This window comes from Phoxinus phoxinus (assembly GCF_949152265.1).
Source record: "Phoxinus phoxinus genome assembly, chromosome: 8".
NCBI classification, from domain to species: Eukaryota; Metazoa; Chordata; class Actinopteri; order Cypriniformes; family Leuciscidae; genus Phoxinus; species Phoxinus phoxinus.
In genome coordinates, this window is record NC_136883.1 from 34438979 (window position 1) to 34460469 (window position 21491).

At 38.2% G+C, this 21491-nt stretch overlaps 1 protein-coding gene across 4 annotated transcripts in view; it reads left to right on the plus strand.

Moving 5' to 3' along the window:
• Positions 1-21491, plus strand: part of luzp2 (leucine zipper protein 2) — a 165808-nt gene that overhangs the window by 55718 nt on the left and 88599 nt on the right. Inside the window, exon 1 of one of the 4 annotated variants that reach the window (XM_079620438.1) lies at positions 6509-6642. The exons of 2 other annotated variants lie outside the window; for them this stretch is intronic. In XM_079620438.1, coding sequence (XP_079476564.1) covers positions 6566-6642 — 77 coding nt within the window. In that variant the 5' untranslated portion in view covers positions 6509-6565. Of the gene's footprint in view, positions 1-6508; positions 6643-21491 lie in introns of those variants that run through there. One more of the 4 variants, XM_079620439.1, reaches the window with a different exon arrangement.

A 21491-nucleotide genomic window follows, 5' to 3' on the forward strand; every position in this document is an offset into this window, starting at 1 on the left:
TACCAACTAATCAAGTATTCTCGTAAGCGTAGAATCGGCCATTTATAATACATAAGAGCGAGTCGCTTGAACGGCGGAAGCCATGTTGCGCCTCCATCTTGAAAATGCATTAGCCAAAGAGGGACATACCTGGAAATTCAAGCTTCACCTTTCGCGTTTTTACACTTAGTGGCACCGTGACGAATGCGAGCGGGAGATTACTCGCGACTGCCGGCAGATTTGAAATAATACGGCCACTAGGAGTTAAAACGCCCTCGGAATGGGAGGGGCTAGAAAGTAATATTCAGTTGGTAGTCGTATATGATTTCACCGCTAGATGGGAGAAAATCCTACACAGTGTAGCTTTAAAAGAACCGGCTCATTAGAATCATTCCTCCAGGTATTGGACTTCACATGTTTTGCTGTATATGCTTGATTCACTAAAGAGAACCAGCTCAATAATGTAATTAATTCAGGAATCGGATTTCACTTGTTTTATTGTATGTTTGTGATTCACGCAAAGGAACAACTCAGAGTCATTCGTTCAGGAATCGGATTTCACTCGTTTTGCTGAATGTGTTTGATTCACTAAAAATAACCAGCTCATTCAAGAATAGGACTTCTTGTTTCAGTTTTTTGAAAAACGTACTGCGAAACAAGAAGTCCAATCATTCTGGAATTGCACTATACCATTTGCGCTGTAAGTTTAGTGGTGTTGCGTTGCCAATAATTATTGCAGGAAACTCCTTTTTCAGTGTATTTTTTTTTTGTACAGTGTTCTGTCCACATCGGCAGAAGATAATATTGTATGTTGACTTCAAAATCCACTTTCTGTCTATTCTGCCACAATAATGCAATTAATTTGAATTATCCCCAGCAAATATTGATATATGCGGTTTATTTGATTAATCATGTAAATAAATCAAACTTTTGACAGCCTAAGTAACAGTGCAGGTGTTTAGATCATAGATCCACGAAGCTGTTGAGTAGAATCTGGCACCGAGGCCTTTCCCTTTTCATGATGGCTGGAAAGAAATGCGACAGAAAATTGATTTTGATGTCATACATTGTATAACAACCAGTGTAGCACCCTTATGTGGCTATCTATTGTTCTCAGGCTTACGTTAACCCCCACTGCTTCAACCTTTAAATCTGTCTCTTTACTCCGCCTTATTTCATTTCCAAAATGTCATATTTGCTCCTTTGGCTCGCTCCCTACATAAATCTGAATCCCTTATCAGGATACCCGCTACACCCCGGACGACACGGGGATGGATCCCGTTATTTTTATCTAATCTCCCTCACCAAGCATATTCTGTGTCTGCCTCCATCTCCTCTGACAGGAAAGCTGCTTGCATTAGTGCTGTATCTATCCAGTGCGGTGCAATGTTTTGCCCTGACACCTCTCTCTGATAAGCACCCTCCTCCCCAACCCCCCGCGTGTGCGTCAGTGAAGAGCGAGTATTTTGCCACCGATGTCTCAAGCAAAAACTGATAAAATACCCAGCCAATAATGCTGCAGGGGAACATTATCTGTTGGGCCGATATTTCATTTCTCTGGGTTTGTTTTTCCTTTTTTAGGGTGGACTCGCAAGGTCTATTTCCGCCACACCAGGCTCTTTGCTGCAGAGCGAATTCCTTTGTTTATTCTCTGCAAATAAAATGCTGGATCGAGCGACAAAATGGCACTGAGCAGAGCAGCAAATCTAAGCAGTTGTTTATGGGATTGTAAGCACACGCTCAGCGTGAGAGCTGCGCTCGGCTGGTGTTAAGTGTTGAGATATGAGCTGGAATGTTAAATCAAATGCCTCATTTGGTTCCAAACTTTTCTGAGAAATGATGTTTTTGCGGTTCTGCTCAACAGGAGTTTTGCTCTGAAGAGTGGCTCTTTGAAGGCGTGTTATTGGCAGTGCCCTGATGTGCCACCAACTAATTTCTGTATTGTGTGTTGAATTTCAACTGTGAAATATAACAGGGCTTGGTAATGGAAAAGCTCTCAGGTGTGTCTGGCTTTAGCAATGTCTTTATCATTGGATTTGGCAATACCACAGTGTGTGTTTGTGTATTTGCATCTGTCTAGCCTTTGTGCCGCATGTTTTCCACAGTGGTATATGCAGTTGTGCCAGTAGACACTTCGGCTACTGTTCAAAAGATATATTATATTATATTATATTATATTATATTATATTATATTATATTATATATAATCCTAAGAAATAATAAAAAACAATTATGCCAAACTGCTTAAAATAAGCTTTTCTTTTCAATAGTTTTGATCTTTTAAGAAAGGTTTCTTTTATTGATATCAGTTCTCACCCTGACATTTTTTACTTTATGCTCCCCCCACAAAATATCAGTATTAATTTGAATTATTCATACCATTCTATGTGTAAATTGCATGTATTTTGTGAATAAATTAAAAGATAGATAGCTTGGTCAAGTTGGAACGTCACATCTTTGACCCAAGTTTGTTTATGCCATTAAAAAAAAAAAAAAAAAAAAAAAAGCCTTTTGGTTTTATTTTATTACATAAAGCAAAGACATTCATTAAGTGTGACTGAAGTGTCCAAACGCTTTCTGGGGCCACTTTTATGTGCCCGTTATGGCTGTTTGTATGGGCTTTTGTGCCATTGTTTGACAGTGTGAGCCCCAGGGGTGGTGGGAACTGTTGGTTTCTGTGGTGAGGGTTGACATAGTGCTGGATGCTGGTCAGCAGGGCTTTTGGTGAAAGGCCGTTGTTATGTTGCTAGTTGAAGTCCACAGCTTCCATTTGCCTGGTTTGTCTGTCTGGGATCTCTCCGCTCCTGGGCTCGCGCCTGTGACGATGCTGACAGGATGACAGCAGGGGCGCACAGGGGTGAATGTCAATGTGGGCGAGACCAGTTTCTGCATGATCTGCTGCACATACAAACTCACACACACACACACACACACACACATAGAGGCATATTTAGGTTTCTCAAAGGAGTGCGGCAACATCTGGTGATACAGAGTTAGAAGTTTGCATTTTAGCAGAGAATTCAATTGGGAATTTTTAATGAGAATTCATAAGGCCTTCTCGCAAGTCAATAAGATATTATGTAGTATTGAGTTGTTGGAGTTTGAGACAAATATATCCAGCATTTTAATAGATCTAGAAACACAATGCATAACAAAATATAAACAACCTTTATACACCTGAATGGCTGCAGGCAGGTATATCGTAGAGACTCAATATAGCTGTAAAATCTTCAGTATTGATTAAAACAGCCGTCCACGTGATGTGGATTAGGCAACCTTCTTCGACTGCTCCAAGGTCCAGTTCCGACACTCGTGTGTCCATTGTCGACGGTGAACAGGGGTCATCATAGGCAGCAGAGTGCAATAAACTGAGTTTTGTGACACATTCCTCACATAACCATCATTAAATCTTTCCCTGCCATTGACAACATTTTCAGTTTTTCCACGTTTTCACTGTTATATGGTAGGGGGAAAGAGTACAGAATCTCTGGATCAAAACACATGCTATCGTTCGTTTCTGCTTGTTTTTCGCCTATGTAATCAGATGCATTTGTAAAATATTGTGATCATCAACATTAAACTGCCTAATGTTATTGTTATATATTATAATGTTATAGCCCAGGATGAGTTACAGGACTGTGAAGCTTTGGGGGGTGTTGATGGACTCGATCTACCCCATCTATGTTTTGATGATCGTTCTGAATCCAATCCGGGCGTAGTCAGCGATTTTTCTCCGCGTTTTACTCAGTTGCTTTTTTTTTTTTAATGAAGCTTACCCACAAGTGTTGATAAAAAAAAGAATGCATTAATCTAGAACAAAACCGCTTTTTTTTTTTTCCCAGAGGATCTGTTCTGTCTTTTGACATATTGCATGTTCAGATATTCCTACAACAAAATATTCTGGGGGCCATGAAAAGTTTTGTGAAAATGATCAAAAATGCTGGCCTGTCTGGCAACTTAAAAAAAAAAAAAAAAAACTCTGGCGGGGAAAGAGTTAACATTTAGTTTGACTTGTGCCACAGACCTTCTGTTGGCTCGGACCAGACGGGAAAACCTTTGTTGCTCTCGTGCATCGATGAGCCTTGGGCGCCCAACACCTTGTTGTTGGTTTATAGTTTGTCACTCCTCGGACACTGTTGGGAAATTCTCACCACTGCTGACCGAGAGCAACACACAAGCCTCGCCGTTTCAGAGATACTCTGACTCATTCGCCTTGCCATAACAATTTATCCAACACACTGGTTATGAGAACTTACTATCTAATCTACCCAGACCTTAATATTGGCCTTCTTAGATGATCAGCAATATTCACTTCACCTGTGACTGGTCATGTTTTGGCTCATCAGTGTATTGTTTATTTATAAAATCAATAGTTTTATATGATCTATTGTTTTATTTCAGTTGTCATTTGGAGTGCTTCATTTGATTGTAGTTATTTCCCTATTAAATCCGTCAAGGACACAGTCTTGTACATTGTCTTTTTGTCCGATTTTCAAAAACTTTTTTGCTTGGTCACGTGTCTGAAACCTGCATGCTTTTATTCAAATTAATTTATATTGGTTTCCAGACATAAAAGTCAATTTTCTTTGGAGTTGAACCCATGACCTTGGTGTTGCAAACACCACGCTTTTCAGTTTGAACTATTGCCGTTTCAATAAAATACTGGAGTTTTTGTAAGCTACAGCAGTGCATGCGTTGGAAGTTGTCTCATGGATGCAATGCGTGTAAATGACTTGCATACAAATACGTAACCTGAAAACAATGCCGGCAAGGGCTCATATGATACAGTAATGTGTGAAGATTTGTTTTGAGCTCTGCCAAGCCGAGCGGCACTTATTATTATGAAATGACAAGAGGTTGTGGGGTACGGCTCAATCTGTTGCTGTGGCCTAGTTAGGCTGTCAAAAGATTGCCTGTAGATATGAGGAGAGATGCCATGAATCAGGTGTGCGCTTCAGACTGGGCCCAAGGCACAAATCCAGGGTGTGCTGGAAACAGACGGCAGCTGCCCAGTCAGACAGGTGCTCTTGTATGATGACTGATTTCACACTGGCTTCCAGGCAAAAAAACATCACATCTAAAGATCTAGAACAAATTCAAATGAGATTTTGAGATCAGGAAGTGAATATTTAATGACTCCAGTTTCTTGGTAGAGATAGAATCATTGATGACACTGATGACTTTTTTATTCGTTCAGTCAAGGCCCCGATATGGTTCAAGCGGATTCAATTTGAACATTTGTTTGGATTTTCTGGAGTTCGAAACCGCTTGCCAAAGGCGACTTTTCCAATTGGTAAACACCTTCGAAGTACTATTGGTCGGTGGAGATTACGTAGGTGTGTCTCTGAGACTCCGCCTCCTTTGACGTTAATTTCTTCTCCGGTTAATTTCTTCTGTTCAGTCCGTCGAGGTCAGACGTAAGTGGAAACATGAACACACTGGTTTATCGTAGAATTTGAATGGTTGTAATTCTAATTCAAAGAGACACTAGCCGCGTTTCCAATACCGTTCAAATTGCGCAAATTGAAATTGAAAATTGAAAATGCGCTCCATGGAAACACGTCAATTTCGCAAAAACTCCCATTCATCGCAAAAAAGTTTTTACGCTCGCATGAGGTGGTTTTTCAGGCAATTCGAAAAAGAAATATTTCGCAAACCGGCAATGGAAACAGTTTTTGCGCATTTACAGTCACCTGACTTAGAAGGCGCGGTGTGTTCGGACAGAATACGAGACGAGTTGTTTATTAAATTCATAAAAGACAAAAGAATTACAGGAATACTGGATTCTAAACCTCTGTCATGATTCCTGTCTTGTGTTCCACTTGTCTTTTGTACTTTTGTCATTTCCTGTCTTGTGCTAAGTTTTGTAGTCCTATGTAGTTTTTCATGTTGATTGGTCTCCCCAGGTGTATCTTGTTTCCTCATTATCTAGTTAAGCTTGTTTGCCCCTTTGTATTTATAGCCCTTGTGTTTCACTTGTTACTTTGTCAGTTGTTGTACATGTATGGTTGCTGCTAGTTTGGTCCTGCTCGTGGTTTTGTTCTGGTAAATTTAAGCTAATGTCCTGTTCTAGTCCACTCCAGAAACAGTCCTTTAGCATAGCATTGTCACCAGGAACGAGGTGACTATAAAAAAGGAACTCTTCCACATAATTTTCAATGCTGCGATCATATTGATAAATTGAACAAAGTTTGCTCAGTGGGTTCCGGATAATACCTGCTAGATCCATAGTGGTCAGTTGTTCTGTAATGTGCTGGAGGAAGTAGGCGAAGGCGAGGATCTATCCGCAGGGTTTTAATGAAATCACACATAGAACAAAATAATAAAGAACACGAGTGACAAAGAAACAAAACCACGAGCAGGACCAAACTAGCAGCAACCATACATGTACAACAACTGACAAAGTAACAAGTGAAACACAAGGGCTATAAATACAAAGGGGCAAACAAGCTTAACTAGATAATGAGGAAACAAGATACACCTGGGGAGACCAATCAACATGAAAAACTACATAGGACTACAAAACTTAGCACAAGACAGGAAATGACAAAAGTACAAAAGACAAGTGGAACACAAGACAGGAATCATGACAACCTCAAAGAAATGCCACAATCAAGAGCTTGAAGCAGAAATGAGGGCGAAACACCCAGAAACTCCTCATAGGTCAGTCACAGTTACCTTACCATTAATGCTTGGATAACACACATACGTCTCATTCAGAGAAACCCAGATAGAGCAGTCATGAATATGTGTGAAACCGCTTCACAAACAGTCCTTTTCAACCACACAGTATCATTATTTCTGTTACAATAGATTAACACAGAAGTACTGGGATAAAAGTTTACAGTTAGGATATATACACTGATGTCTACAGAACCGATCAAAATCACCTTTTGAAAGTAACTTCATGCTTCAATTAACAATTTTATCGTTTACATCGTTAAACCAGTAGGTGGCGACAAGTGATGTAAAAATGTATTTATTGAATTCAAGAAATTCGTTCAAAAACATCGACTCATCCAGTAATGAAGCAAGTGAAGTCTTTATGAGTGAGTTATTGAAGCATTGAATTAAACATTTCAACAATTCAATTTCTTTTTGCATTTAAGATAGACTCTTGACCACAATTTCTTGTTATCTAAAGCATATATATATATATATATAAATGTGGTTTCTATCACACTCATAACTCAAAGAGAGTTATGTCAGTTTGTTCAGTAGACAATAATTACACAATTTTGATTATGTAAACCAACAATATTAGGTCTACAATTTAGCTTTCTGCAATAGAATCATGATAGACATTCATACCAAAAAAGAAAAAGAAAAAACTCATAACACTGTACATCACTTTTAATATTAAAAATGAATGAATGAATCTGAAAGAAAATACACCCGGAACTGTTGCTATAGTAACGAACACATGCACACAAACACATGCATTGGATAAACCACACACTCTTATTTACTGTTTTTTGTTTTTTATATTTCAGCAAACAGTTTGTTTTATACTCTGAAGTTCTTACTCTGTTTATGCAATAAATGCACGACCTTGAAAAGGTGCAGATATCTATTGCATTTACTTTAACTTCACAGGTGATGTTAATGGAATGACCCATTTCAGATGCAATTTAGTAGTTGATGGATATTGGTAGGGAGTAGGACGTGTCCCTAGCGTCCTTACAAAATTCTCCGCCCTCGTGCACAGGATTGTGGTATATCATAGTTAGACAGCGAAGGATCAAGGAAGTCGACCAGATGGAGGCATCTCAGCTGACAGGATGTAATGCGAACAGTAGATTCAAACTTGTCTTGATGCCTCCTTGTCTCCATAGACGGTCTGGTAAGGCAGTATTTTGAAGGTTTCGGACACAGTCCCAGAGCGCATACTGCTTATCTGTATGCATCAGTGAGCACAACCAACACACACACACACACACACACACACACACACACACACACACACACACACACACACACACACTGTACTTTTCTTCCATCTTTTTTTCTCTCATTTACAACACGTTCTCTCATTCACTTAGAGTATGCCGTCTGTTGCCACAGGGGTGAACTGATGACACACACACACACACACACACACACACACACACACACACACACACACACACACACACACACACACACACACACACACACACACACACACACACACACACACACACACACACACACACACACACACACACACACACACACACACACACACGTATGTATATATACTGTATATAAATATATGTATGTGTGTGTGTTTACTTAATATTCCTAGTTTAAAGTATCAAGTAGGCCTATTTAGGATTTTTTTTGTCTAAAATATGCCTATACAGGGAAAATATGGTTTATTTGTTTAGTCCTAATCATGCTTATTATTTAAATAATCACACATAAATAAAGCACTAATACAAAATAATTAATACTATTTTTCAGTTTTGTTTTTTTATTTCAAAATATAATTTTCTATATATGTATTTATTTATTATTGATTTGGTTTGTATTGCCATTAAATTGTGTATGCTTGTCAGAGATCTGTTTGTATGTTGTGAACTTTGTATGTTGTTAGCCTGTCCGTAATATAAAACAATTTCAGTGTTTGATTTTAAGGATATTTTCATTTACTCTACTATAATCAAAGGGTTTTGTGTCAGTTAAAATCTGTTTTTCTGAAGTAGAGATCCACTGGCTAAAGTCTACAGCTGTCGTGTCTGTAGTGCAAATGTTTATTACTAGCTGCTCGCATACTGGTTTTTCTGAAGCTGGGCTTCCCAGCATGCTCTGGGGCATGAAATATTAATATGATTGCACTGTTTGACTGTTTGCCAGTTTTATTTACACCACTGGTGTTGAATTTGTTGTCACGTTTCATAACTTGCTGTCTTGTGAAGTCAGGATGCTTGTTTCTCTAGTAACACTCGTTGTTACCCTTGTCATGCCTCATGTGCCAAGTCTTGAGCTCTGTGTGTAACGAGGAACACTACCTCAAGTGTTTATTTGTATTGTGAGTGTGATTCTTTTTTTAAAAACATGAAGTGAAACATGTAATATTGAACAGTTTAGTGCAATACACTTTTTCAAGAGATGATCTAAATAGGCGATTGCTACCAGAATGGCTCATGTTAAGTCATGGCCACTTCATGTTAAGTAAAAACGTTTAAATAATTAAGTAGATGAATTCAGCTAAAAAAAATGCTGAGTGAGACATTTTAAAACTGCCATCGCAACATTCTGCATGCTAATACTACCGCGTGAACGTGCATAATCTGGCTTTGCATCTTGGCTCATGATTTGTTGTGATCTGGCTCATCCTAAAAAAGCAGACCCTCTGAAATTTGACTCTATTCGGTCGCTCAATAAATCACATGTGAGCGGATTCTGCGCTTTTCTTCTCAATAAGATCTTGTTGGATGCTGGGAGTAGTGTTAACATCTTGATTAACCGTAATGGAAATGCAATTTACATGCACAACAGAAGAAGGCCAGCTGTTCTTGTGCCTGTCTTGAGATCACGAACGGGTCTGGGCTTTGGGAAAAGCTCTTCTGAATTTGAATGTGATACAAGGTCAAATGGCTTATTTTTGTATGTGGCCTGAAAACACTGTATATGAAATATGTAACCGTACAGTCTGGCGTTGTTATACCATTAAAAAGGTGGCTTTTAAAGAAACCAATATGCTTTTTGTAAACCAAATGACATAGGGCCCTATTTTAACGATCTGAAACGCAAGTATCAAACACCAAACGCAAGCAACTCTGTGGGCGGATCTCGCAAATCTAAAATGGGTTGGTCTGAAGTCGCTTCATTACTCATAGGTGTGGGTTGGGCATAACGTGCAATAAACCGATCAGAGCGTCATCTCACATTCCCTTTAAGAGCAGGCGCGCTTGTTCCATGGCGGATTGCTATTATAATTGCGGATTTGCCAGCGCACGCAACTTACATGATGTAAAGGTGATTTTGCAGTCTTCCGAATTTTGTTTCCTCGTTCTTGACGGACAACCCACTTTGTCAGATGTCCTTATATACCGATGTGTCTTGCCACTATTAATCAAACAGGTTTGATCCGTCATTACTACAACTAGCCTGAATAATTTGGGTAAATGTGTAATATAGATTTATGCCTATTTTTTCACATCTTCATGGACACCACAATGATTTTCCCTCGTGTGGTAATATTGTTCCTTGTAATTATGTATGGTTTGCAGAAATGAGAACTGCTGCGTCTGTGTAGATGAGAGAAGCAAAGTGTATACGCGTTGTGCACACGCTACATTATGGCCAAGCATGTGCCCTTAAAATAGCATCTGAATAACGTGCCACTGAGTTTAGACTAGGTTTTTCTTGGTCTGTGGTGGGATTGTTCTCTGAAACTGCAAAATAGCAGCAGGGAACGTTTGCGCTGGAACATGCCGCCTCTTTACGCTTTTCGCTTGATTGGGAAAAGTGTCCCAATCAACCTGAATTTACCCTATATAATTGTATTTATGCATAGAAGCACAATTATAATTTATAAAGCAATTTTCCACAGACTTTAAGAGCAGTATGAAAGGAAAAACGATAATGATTGTTTTGTTTTGTTTTTGTTTTCAGTGTTGCGTTCCTCTTTGCCTGTGTTCCCTTTGCTAATTTGTCTCCATGGTTTTTGCATGTGTTCCTGGTTACGTTAAATATCACTGCCTGATTTTCCCTATAGTTCATTTGTCCGGTAGTGTTGTTCTTGGTTCTTGATTCTAGCTTCTGAGTTTTCCCTAGTATTCCTGTTGGATTTATTAAAAGACTGTTTATTTTGCACGCATTCGTCTCCGTGCGCTCATTACAGCCTCAATCGTGACAGATTCATATATAATATTATATATCTATATACAGTACCATAGAGGGTTAATCATTCTTTTTTTTTCAGTAGTATTCCTTCATATTAATCATACAAATTAAAATTAGCAGAAAGATAAAATAACTCTCCTAATATTATATGGCTCTCCAAAGGATGTTTAACAACATTTCACAATGTTCAAACATTTAATTGGGATGTTCTAATAATAGCCTTACAATTAACCCTCTTCTTTTGAGAACTAATACCAGCCCGTCTACTATGTTATAACAGAACACATTACTCTCTATGGGCTTTGTTACATTTTAATTAAAACCTCCAACCGGGAAAACTGGATAAACAAGAAGCAATGCTCTGTCCAAAAGAGACATTCTCATCAGATTATGGAGTATGTGCACCTAATCAATATTTATTCCATATTTGTCCTTGAATTATTTGAAATCCTTCAATACCCACTTCAATTCTGATTGTGTTTGTCTTGCGTGTGTGTGGGAAATTTCAGGATATCATCCGCATGGAGCCTGACTAAACTTTCATTTGAACACTCATAAAAATGCAATAGGCTAGCAAAACCAAAAGCAAATCCTTGGTTGGCTTTACTTGTACATTTGACCATGAAGCATTAAGACATTCATGAGACATTCCCTCTCGTAAACCATGGATATAAAAATGTGCATAAAATGATGCACACTGTAGCTGGTGCCTTTTTAGGTTGTATGTTATTCTTCTCTATTCAGCTGTGATGAGGAAGAAGTACTGTGAACAAATGATTTGTTCTTACCTTTCCGTCACGTTCCCTGACTTGCATAAGAGATCTCTCAATCTGTCACTCGCTGTAAGGTTTTTATAACACTTATTACAAAATGATTTCATTATTTTATGCTGGAATGAATAACCTTGTCACGCCTGTTAACAGATAACGGCAGGCCAACACCTGTTCATGTATTTGAGTTCAGTAATCCATGTCAAAACTGAATGTTAATGCATGCTGTGATTAAGGCGAAAAGGAGACATGCCAAATATTAACAAACTATTCACTGAAATTGCTATCCCCATAATTTGTATTAAAAAAACACAAAGAAACCCATATCCGTTAGGCTTTTATGCACATTTTGTTAATTGAACATATATATATAAAATGGAAGAACTGAAAATTAACTGAAAAACACTTCATTACTCCAAATCAAAGTAAAATAAAATGACCATAAAGTAGTTTTAGATACACAGTATATTTTATAAAACGTATGCAACTCTTAGAAGAAACGGTTCTATATAGAAACTTAAAGGGTTAATTCATTAGAATAGTCACTTAATTCATTGTATTAATTCATTTTTTATTCTGATTAATGAATTAAACGCCACATGAACATACTATTAAAAACTTATGGCTGGCTGTTGGTTGGAATATTAGAACTAAAAACACATTGTCACTTTAAAGAATACTTGCCAACTAAGAAATAAATAATTATTACCTTATGATTTATATGTTTTCAGTAGAATTCATTCATATTATTTGTAAAAATTTGCATATTCACCACCATAAGATTAACTCTCCTAATATTATATGGCTCTCAAAAGGACGTTTAACAACATTTCACGATGTTCAAACATTTACTGTAATTGGGATGTCCTAATAATAGCCTTACAATTAACCCTCTTCGTCTACTATGTTTAATAACAGAACACATTACTCTCTATGGGCTTTGTTAAATTCTAATTAAAACTTGAAACCTGCAAAACTGGATAAACAAGAAGCAATGCTCTGTCCAACAGAGACATTCTCATCAGATTACAGAGTTTGTCCATGTGGGGGAAAAAAAAAACAATATTTTTTTTTATTATGTATAATAATGAAAAACAAAACATCTCCCATCACGCGCGTTATCATGTCCGTCAAAAACGCTGGCTGTCGGTAATAATATATGAACTAAAAATATTTTCGCTTCACTGAATAGTTGCAAACTAAGAAATAATGAATACCTTACGACCCGTCTGTTTTCAAATCCACATCATTTTAATATCAGAACATCAATGTCTGTCAAAAAATAATGTGCACAATAATACACAGTACAGGGAGTATGGCAGACATTTTTTTTTTTTATGCATGAACTACAGATTCTGATTCTGACGTTCCGGATTTGAATATTTTCAATCATTTTCTGTTCTCAACTGATCTGAATTTTGACAGTAGTCAAGTCACCTTAATCTATATTGTAAAGAGCGTTCTATAAATAGTTTAAAAGCAACTTTACAGTAATAACAGGAAAATAATGCAACAAAGTTAGTTTTGGCTCTACAGCAGATCTAGAAGAAAATAGTGTCATAGTAAAGCTTAAGTAAGTTCAGTGGTGGTTCATTTCTGTTCTGGAGAAAACAGTGATGTCATCGTCCAGCTCAGTTCAGCTCTCATATAATGGTGTCAATGCAGGCAGATCAATAATATTATGAATATTAAGTGTCCCCAACTAAGCAAGCCAAATGCCAAAGGCGACTAAGGCGACAGTGGCAAAGAACCAAACCTCCATCCGGTGACAGAAAAGATGAACCGTTAAATGAGTGATCTTGAGATGAGTCCCAGTAGTCGTCTAATTTGACTCGCATGTTGATGTAATATACATAATTGTGGCGAGCAGGACGAGGTCGAGGACGGCGCGAGGCCGGTGGCGTGACTGATAATGAGCGACATCTGCGCGGCGCACCGGTCTCGTATCTCTCACGGAGGCATAAAATGAAGAGCGACGACAGTGGAGATCGAGAGAGGAACAGGCCTGAACTTTACTGTATGTTGTGTTTTGTTTTATTATATGTGACGGCAGCCGTCCGTTAGGGGCTGCTGTCTTTTACTTTCCTTTTGTATTTGTTTTATTTTTGGTATTAAAATATTCGGTATTTCAATACCGGTTCCCGCCTCCTCCTTCCCACAACATCGTTACGATAATAAACTTGACATGTAATCAGTTTTATCACTATTTTCTCGTGTTGTTTAAAATATTAATGCAATTATCAAAGTTTTATAAAATGTTTAATTTTACTATAAAAGATGATAAATTTTTACATGATTTGTTACATTTGAATTACCCCTTTGCAGATTTTGAAACCCACTGAACCTTTTCCCCCCTAATACTCTGTTTAAACCTGGTATTAAGATGCGTTTTGGTTGATTGGATCTAAATACGGGTGTAAACGGGGTCTAAAACGTTTTGAGCCTGTCCACTTCTAGAGGTGGTCAAAAACACATCCGACTGGATTGCTTTCGTAGTGTAAACGCTCATGTAGTCGAATTTGTTCGAACAGCCACAAGAGACGCCTACTCTCTGCCTACTGTCCTAACTCAGAAACATTATGGGAAGAGTTCTAGCCAGACAGGATTTAAACTTTGGCTGGAGACCCAAGTTTGTTTTGAAGATGAAAAAAACTTACCAAGCATTATGTTCTCTCAACATTCCTGATTTCTAACACACACTCACAGCGTCCGGCTGGTCTTGTGGCTGTCAGAGCAGAAACTAAAGCTGATGTTCTCTGGACGCATTCATATGTAAATTACGCAAGCTTTTTTCGTCCATTAGATCGAAAGATCTGAAAAAGTCCATACATGTACCCGCCCATAGACCCTATCCTTGAAGAAATCAGGACAGAAGTGGTTGAAAGTGGACAAAAGAGACGGATTAAAACATAAGATAAATGGGATCCGATCGACCAAAACGCATCTTAATACCAGCTGTAAACAAGGCATAAGAGTGCACCTATTAACATGAAAATGCCACAGTAATTTTAGACTGTGCTGAGAAATTAAATGGTTTAATTAACCTAGTTTAGTTAAGTAATTCAGACTGATTAGTCCAGGTCTTAGTTGCGGGCGAGCGATTAGTGGTTGACCCAAAGGAGCCCTGGTTGCTTTGGCCTTGGCAATCTTATCTTAACCTTGGACAATCAGACAAGCGCTCCACCATTTAAACTGTCATTGAAAACAAGGACATTGTCACAGGGGGCTGTGTAGAATCTAGATTCAACAACTCGCAGGCCTTGTGGGGTTTGGACAAAAGAGGTCTTGCATATAAATAGGGTAAAAGACAGTCTTGTGCCTTGGAATAAGAATCCTGTGATCTCATATCCAATGCAAATACTGGCATTTCATAAGTTCAGTTCTTCAACAATGCCTTGAACTTACTCGTGTACTGTAGAGGGTGTTGGCAACTGAAGATAAAGAGAAGGAAAGAGAAAGTTTGTGGGAGTTGAGTTGTAGTTTAAAAAATTCTATTAATATTCAACATGTAGGAATAAAGCACATGAAACGGGCTCAGCGCGGATGCTTAAGTGCCGCCTGTCAATCCACCAGCTCAGCCCCTCGTGTATGGCTTTTCTCTCTGTGTGTGTAGATGACAAAAACCACCCACGTTACCAACCGCATCCTCTTGAACATTTGAATGACAAGTGATGAAGAAGCTCAGAAGATCAACATTTAAGACTGAGAGTCAACAGGAAGGGAATATTTTAATGTGTGTGGAAAAAAAGTTGTCTCCCTTAGTCTGAACTAAAACTTTTACTTCTTCTCCACTTCAACTGCACTCGCGTTGATGTTTAACAGCGTTTCCGTGAAGTGCTTATTGGATTGGCTTTATTAAATTTCCTCACCGGGAAGGTCAGACAGGCATGGATAATCAGCTGTGTCACAGGAAGGTCTCACAGTTTCTGCTTTGCAAATATTGTTTTTATCAAGGGAATGTCATTTAAAAGGTCTATTTTTGTTGTTGGCTTCTGGGAAAAAAAGTTTGATTTCATGCCATCATTTTAATATCTCATTATTGCACTTTTGTGGAAACAAGGGATGGCAAAAAACGGCAATTAAAATTAGGGCAAAGTAGAGAAAATTGGTGCTTTGAAAATGAAATGAGACTCTTGGAAATGAAGAAAAAAATTAAATGATGTGCAAAAGAATAACTATTCTACAGCCAGCGTTATCCTGACACTTTCTCCAGTATTGATAAAAAAGAGAATGAGTGTCAGTTTCTACTCACTGACCCCATAAAATGAGTTTCTTTTGAATAAGATTTTCCTGATTAAAATTGAAAGAGACTTGTCAAACAAAATATACCAAAATTACATTTGGACATTTATTGTAATTTGATCACTGAAGAGACCTTGTGCTGATAAACTGTGTAACACTGTACGGATCTTTCGCTAGCCTAGAACTAAAAAGTCACGGAAAATGAACCCAATCTCAATGTTTTATGCTCTTAATTTATTCAATCCTGATAAGGTTTCAAACCTGGAGGTTTTAAATGAAGTAATCTATATGTTTTCATTAGGTTTAATGAAAGTAATAAAGTTTCTGAGATTTGCAGAAGGTGTTTGTATTGAGAGGCTTTGATTTCACGAGTACTCTGGGCTTGTGTAATGCAAATTCATAATGTTCAATAACGTTCCTTATAGGCCGCCGTTTAAAGCAGACAGCGCAGAGTCTGCTAACGTAACAGTGTAAATCCTATTAACCTAATGGATAGGACCAATAATGCACCATAACCTCCAATGCAACCTGATTAGCACAGATGTTGTATTTGCAGGGATTTGCCAAACTGGCTGTCTATGGTTGGCCCCTGTTAGGTAAAGCCTATAAGCTTCTTTATTTTCAGCGCAGAATTGTGTAGTTTAGCATTGCGGGAGCTTTAAAGGTGAATGGAAATGATGTGCTTCTAAGTAGCAGTTTACAGTTACATCGCAGCCCTGCAGGACACAGACCATGATCAAAACAAAGGGTCTTTCTGGGTCCAAAGTAGATTTATGGAGAACTATGTGTGTCTTTATTGCTGCACTGTGGATTCTCTGTGTTCTAATTGGTCTATAACTTATAATGTTAATGTAAGAACACAAAGAAAGCAATGACCCTGCCGCATCAATACATCAAGAGAATAATCCTGAGCTACAGACTAAAAAAACGGAAGTGCCGCAAGCTACGGTCCCTGGAGTCGCAAAATGCCAAGCATCCAGTCCTGCTTAGCCATCTATCTGCATTCCCCAGATGCTCTTAGTACATTGAGCTAACACTTGCTTATGTGATTGAACCCGTGTTGTCACTACTGCACTGAATTTATTATATAAAGAAGCAGAATGAAAAGTTTTATGTGATGGAACTGGGTCTATTGTAATGTCTGTTTATCTCTGTTTAGCAACTGGCACTTCCCACAAGTACTGTATGAATAAAGTGGCCATTTAAGAACTCTTTAAAAAGTTGTTTTTTTAAACGAGATAGAAAGAGGCTGCTTGCCAAATCAGGAGGTCGAATTAAATCATATATGAGCCAATGAATAGAAATTAACTTTTGCAACCATGTTACCACAATATGGGTGTTTTGTTTTTGCTTTATTCACAAACTACTAGCTAAATGTATATACAGTTATACAAACAAACACATATATTTCTTTAATAAATCTTTAATGGTTGACCTTGAGTATAAATCAACACTACAATTGATTTTTTTAAGAAACGTAAACAATAAATACCATTTTATGGCTCTTTAATGTGTCTGACAGATAGATCGCTGCAGAGCATCAGTTAAAGCTGCTCGTGAACCGATCATCTTTTCCTTCTAGTTAATTTATAGCATCAAAAAAACATGGATGAACATATGTTGTCTTAACTGCGGAAAGATGTCAGCACTCTCCATTTTTCAAGATCAAATCCTCCAATGTTAATCTACTAACTCTCCTGACTGCTATGGCGGATTATGATTGGTCAGATCGCCTGTCAATGAAACTCCCAGTGAAGGGTCAATTGAAGTAAAAATTCTAATATTTATGGTACGTGCCAACTGGTTGTGAAAGCTGAATTAATTACCAGCATTAAAGACCTTATTGTGTTTCTAGGTATGATTTCTTCTTACAACAGCACTGAATACGGGGTTTATTTGCTGCCAGTCCCTAAAGGGCAAAATTGCATATGTATGCCATATTAGAATTTCAGATTGTTCAGTTCCAGGGAAGTTCCATTGATTCAGTTATAAGAACACAGTTCAATTTAACTGTGCAGATATATCTTGAGGACAGTATAACAATATATCCTGCTTCATTCAACCATGACCTATCATTCTTGACCAGTCTCTGCAGTACCTGTATGACCGAATGTTTGCGTCTGTCTGTGAATCATTTCTTTTCTTTCTGTGGGCTGCATAGGAGACCTGTAAAAAAAAAAAAAGAGAAAGAGATACTAAACCTCCATGTTGATATCTATCCCTTAGCCTCAAGGTCTTTCTATTGAGAAAACAGGCAGACATATGTGTTCCTCGGCAGGGGTTCGGAAAGGTTGGCGCACGCCGGTTTCCGCTTCAGTAGGGGACTCTACTCAGGTGTTCCCTACAGAAAGAAGGACACTACAGGAGAAGTCATGCCACTGTCAGCCTTTGGGAGGGTAATCAGGAAGTTCTGTGAGCTGCAATCAGCACTGATGTGTGTGAGTTTCCACAGGAGTGCCTGCTTTCCCTGCCGCTTGCACATATGCTTGCACATTGACGTCTTCAAAAAAGTATTTTAAAAACATCATACAGACCAAAAACTTTTGAATCTGTAGTGTACAGTATATATGTCATTACTTGCCCTAATGTCATTCCAAAACCCTTTTGCCATCTTTTGAAAGGATAAAGCATATTTTTCTTCCATACAACAACAGTTTATAGTGTCTGTCAAGCTCAGAAAATGACTACTTTGGCTGCATATTACAATTCTTCTGAAGATGCTGAAATTTATCCATCACTCTTAAAAATAAAGGTTCCAAAAGTTTTTTTTTTTTGCAGCGATGACATGGAAATAAAAAGGTTTTAGTTTCTAAAAGAACCTTTCAGTTGTTAAACGTACCGTTTTTTTCTTTTTTTTTCGTGTGAAGAGCATTTTAATAATCTAAAGAATCTTTTTCCACTACAAAGAACCTTTAGTGCAATGGAAAGGTTTCATGGATGTTAAAGGATCTTCATGGAACCATCAATGCCAATAAAGAATCTTTATTTTTTATTTACTAAAAATCTTCACCAGACATCATGAAAGTGTTGTGTAGCCAAGTATGGTATCCCATACTCGGAATTTGTGCTCTGCATCTCACCCATCCAAGTGCACACACACACAGCAGTGAGTATTGAACACACACTGTGATCACACACCTGAATGCGCAGACATTTTTGCTGCAGCGCCCAGGGAGCGATTGGAGGTTAGGTGCCTTGCTCAAGTTGTGAAAGAGTGGAAAAGAGCGCTATTTACCGATGCATTTGTTGTCCCACAGTGATTGACAAGGATCTCTGAATTAGTGGGTAACCGCCTGTCAATGCCCTCCCCTTCTGGGAAGTCTGAACTCCTGCTGAGCAAATCGGAGCCACCCATTTTGCGTGAGCATTCTGGACTCAAATTTAATGTGACAGTGAGCTCCCACAGGCTTATTGATTAGATCGACCCTTAAGGTACTCTGAGTACATATTTATATTTCAGGGAGCTGCTGTCTCCATGAATTTTGTCAAGAAAGACTGGCAGATGCAGAAGCCCATTCCTTTGGGTGATCATTTGACAGTCATATCTCATCGTTGTTTTAGATACCAGTGAAAAATCACAATTCTTTCAATTTCGATACCACAGCTAAACCTACTTCCCTAACTTATATGCATTTTTCAGGTAGAGACTTGGAATGTTAATTCGTCATTAATAGAACGTCATTAATAAAATGACACTGGATAGTCTTCACTGTATAAACAAACATTGTTTAATCCTTATTGAAGGTACAAAGGTTATTTAGCCAAGAGAAGTATGATTCGTTGTCTTTTGTTGTTTGATTAACATTAAAACAGACAGTAGCAGGATTATTAGGCTGCTGTCACTTTAAGACCAATGCACAGATCCACTATACTGATACACATGCGTTGTCTTTCTCGATTGTTTACGTTCACTTAAGCCATAACTGACTACGTTTACTAGGATACTCGCCAAGACGGACATTTGACAATTTTGTGTCAAGCGCAATAAGAGGTAAAAGATAACTCAATTATTTGTGCGCTGTCTGATACACGGCTTTCTTTGTGCACTTTAGATGTGTGCGCGCACAAATCTTTCCACACTGGCTGCGAGTAACGAATTGAGTTCCCTTTCTTCTTGCGCTTGAATATTTAAATTTGCAAGTCTTAAACATTAGTGACTATATAAGCACTGGGTCGTCACCTGTCCCGAGCGTCGTTCACATTTGTTCATGTTCTCATAACATTGAATTGTTATAACTCATAACATTTTTATATTACAATGTATAAATAATGTATGCAATTTCAGTTTTCAAAACTACACACATTTCTACCCACATTATGAATTAAAGGTCCAACACACTTTCATGGCAATTCCTAACAGTTTAACTTTTTTGCAAACTGGTGGAGAATTCATATACATTTGTACATTTTCATTTGTACAATCTGCTTAAACCCAGTTGAGGATTAGGTTTAGAGGTGGACCTTCATGCTTGCCTCTTTTTTTATTTTATTTTTTTATTCCATTTTTATACAACAATTTCATACACTCAAGTCATACGAATCCATACATTTGCATCCAATTCGCCCCAACCTTAAAAGTTACTTTTTCTCCTAAGATCGGGTTGTAAAAATCTGATTATTTGTTGTTTCAGTACCTGTGCTGGAACCGTGACAAAAGCAGCATCTCAGGACTGTCTTAATCAGCTTAACCTCCAACGGCACCTGCTCAAATCTCCCAGCGTGTTATGCATGCTTCCTAAAACCTGCTGATCTTTTGTTACCTTACTGGTAGCTGTCAACCTGCCAATGGAAACTTGGCATAAAGTGTCTCTGCTGATGGTTTGTGAGCGTTTTTGTCTGTTTGTGATTTGGTTTTATGGGTGTGGAATGAGATGATTTATATAGATGTATTTGTGCATCTGTCAGGAGGCTCTCTAATCCCAAAATGATTGTTTGTTTTTTTGTACAATCCATTAGCTTCCCCCAGTTTGAAAATTGGATTTAACATACCATAGCCTTCAGCAAGGTCTTGGTGTTATCTCCTTATAAGAAAACCAATCTTGGCTGCCCCGTTCCAAACATTATCAGACTTTTGTTGCATTACGAAAAACCATACAGGTGCTACTCAAACTAAGTTGTCTCAAACTAAAGTAACGATTACCTGTTGTTTCCACTCTAATGTGATTTTAAAAGACATTATACTTGCAGAAGCCATGATATTCTTTGAGTTTAAGTAAGAGAGGCGAATCAAATGACTAAAAGGATTCTTTGCCTTACAGGTATCAGATTTAATTTCAGCCACTTTCCCTCAATAATATCTTTCACAGTTGTACCACATTGAATTTAGTCTCTCTTTCTAATGATGGGGTTGCGTAAGACTGTACGCTTCAGATCTAACTAATGTGTTGGTTGTTACATATGGGTCAGACTTGGAGGTCATGATTCAACTTGGATATTTAGCCAGTATAAGAAAAGACCCGCCTACACTATCCAAGGCACTGCGGGATGCTTTTCTCGTCTTGCTCACGGCAGAACTACAGCACTGATAACTGCACACTGACCCAGAAACGTGCAGGGTCACGAACACAACTGCAGCCGTGTGTCACAATCTCTGAGGGCCACGGGTCCAACGCGATGACAATTATTCCAGCCGCTGTAGCGTCCACAAATACGACCTTTGAACTTAGA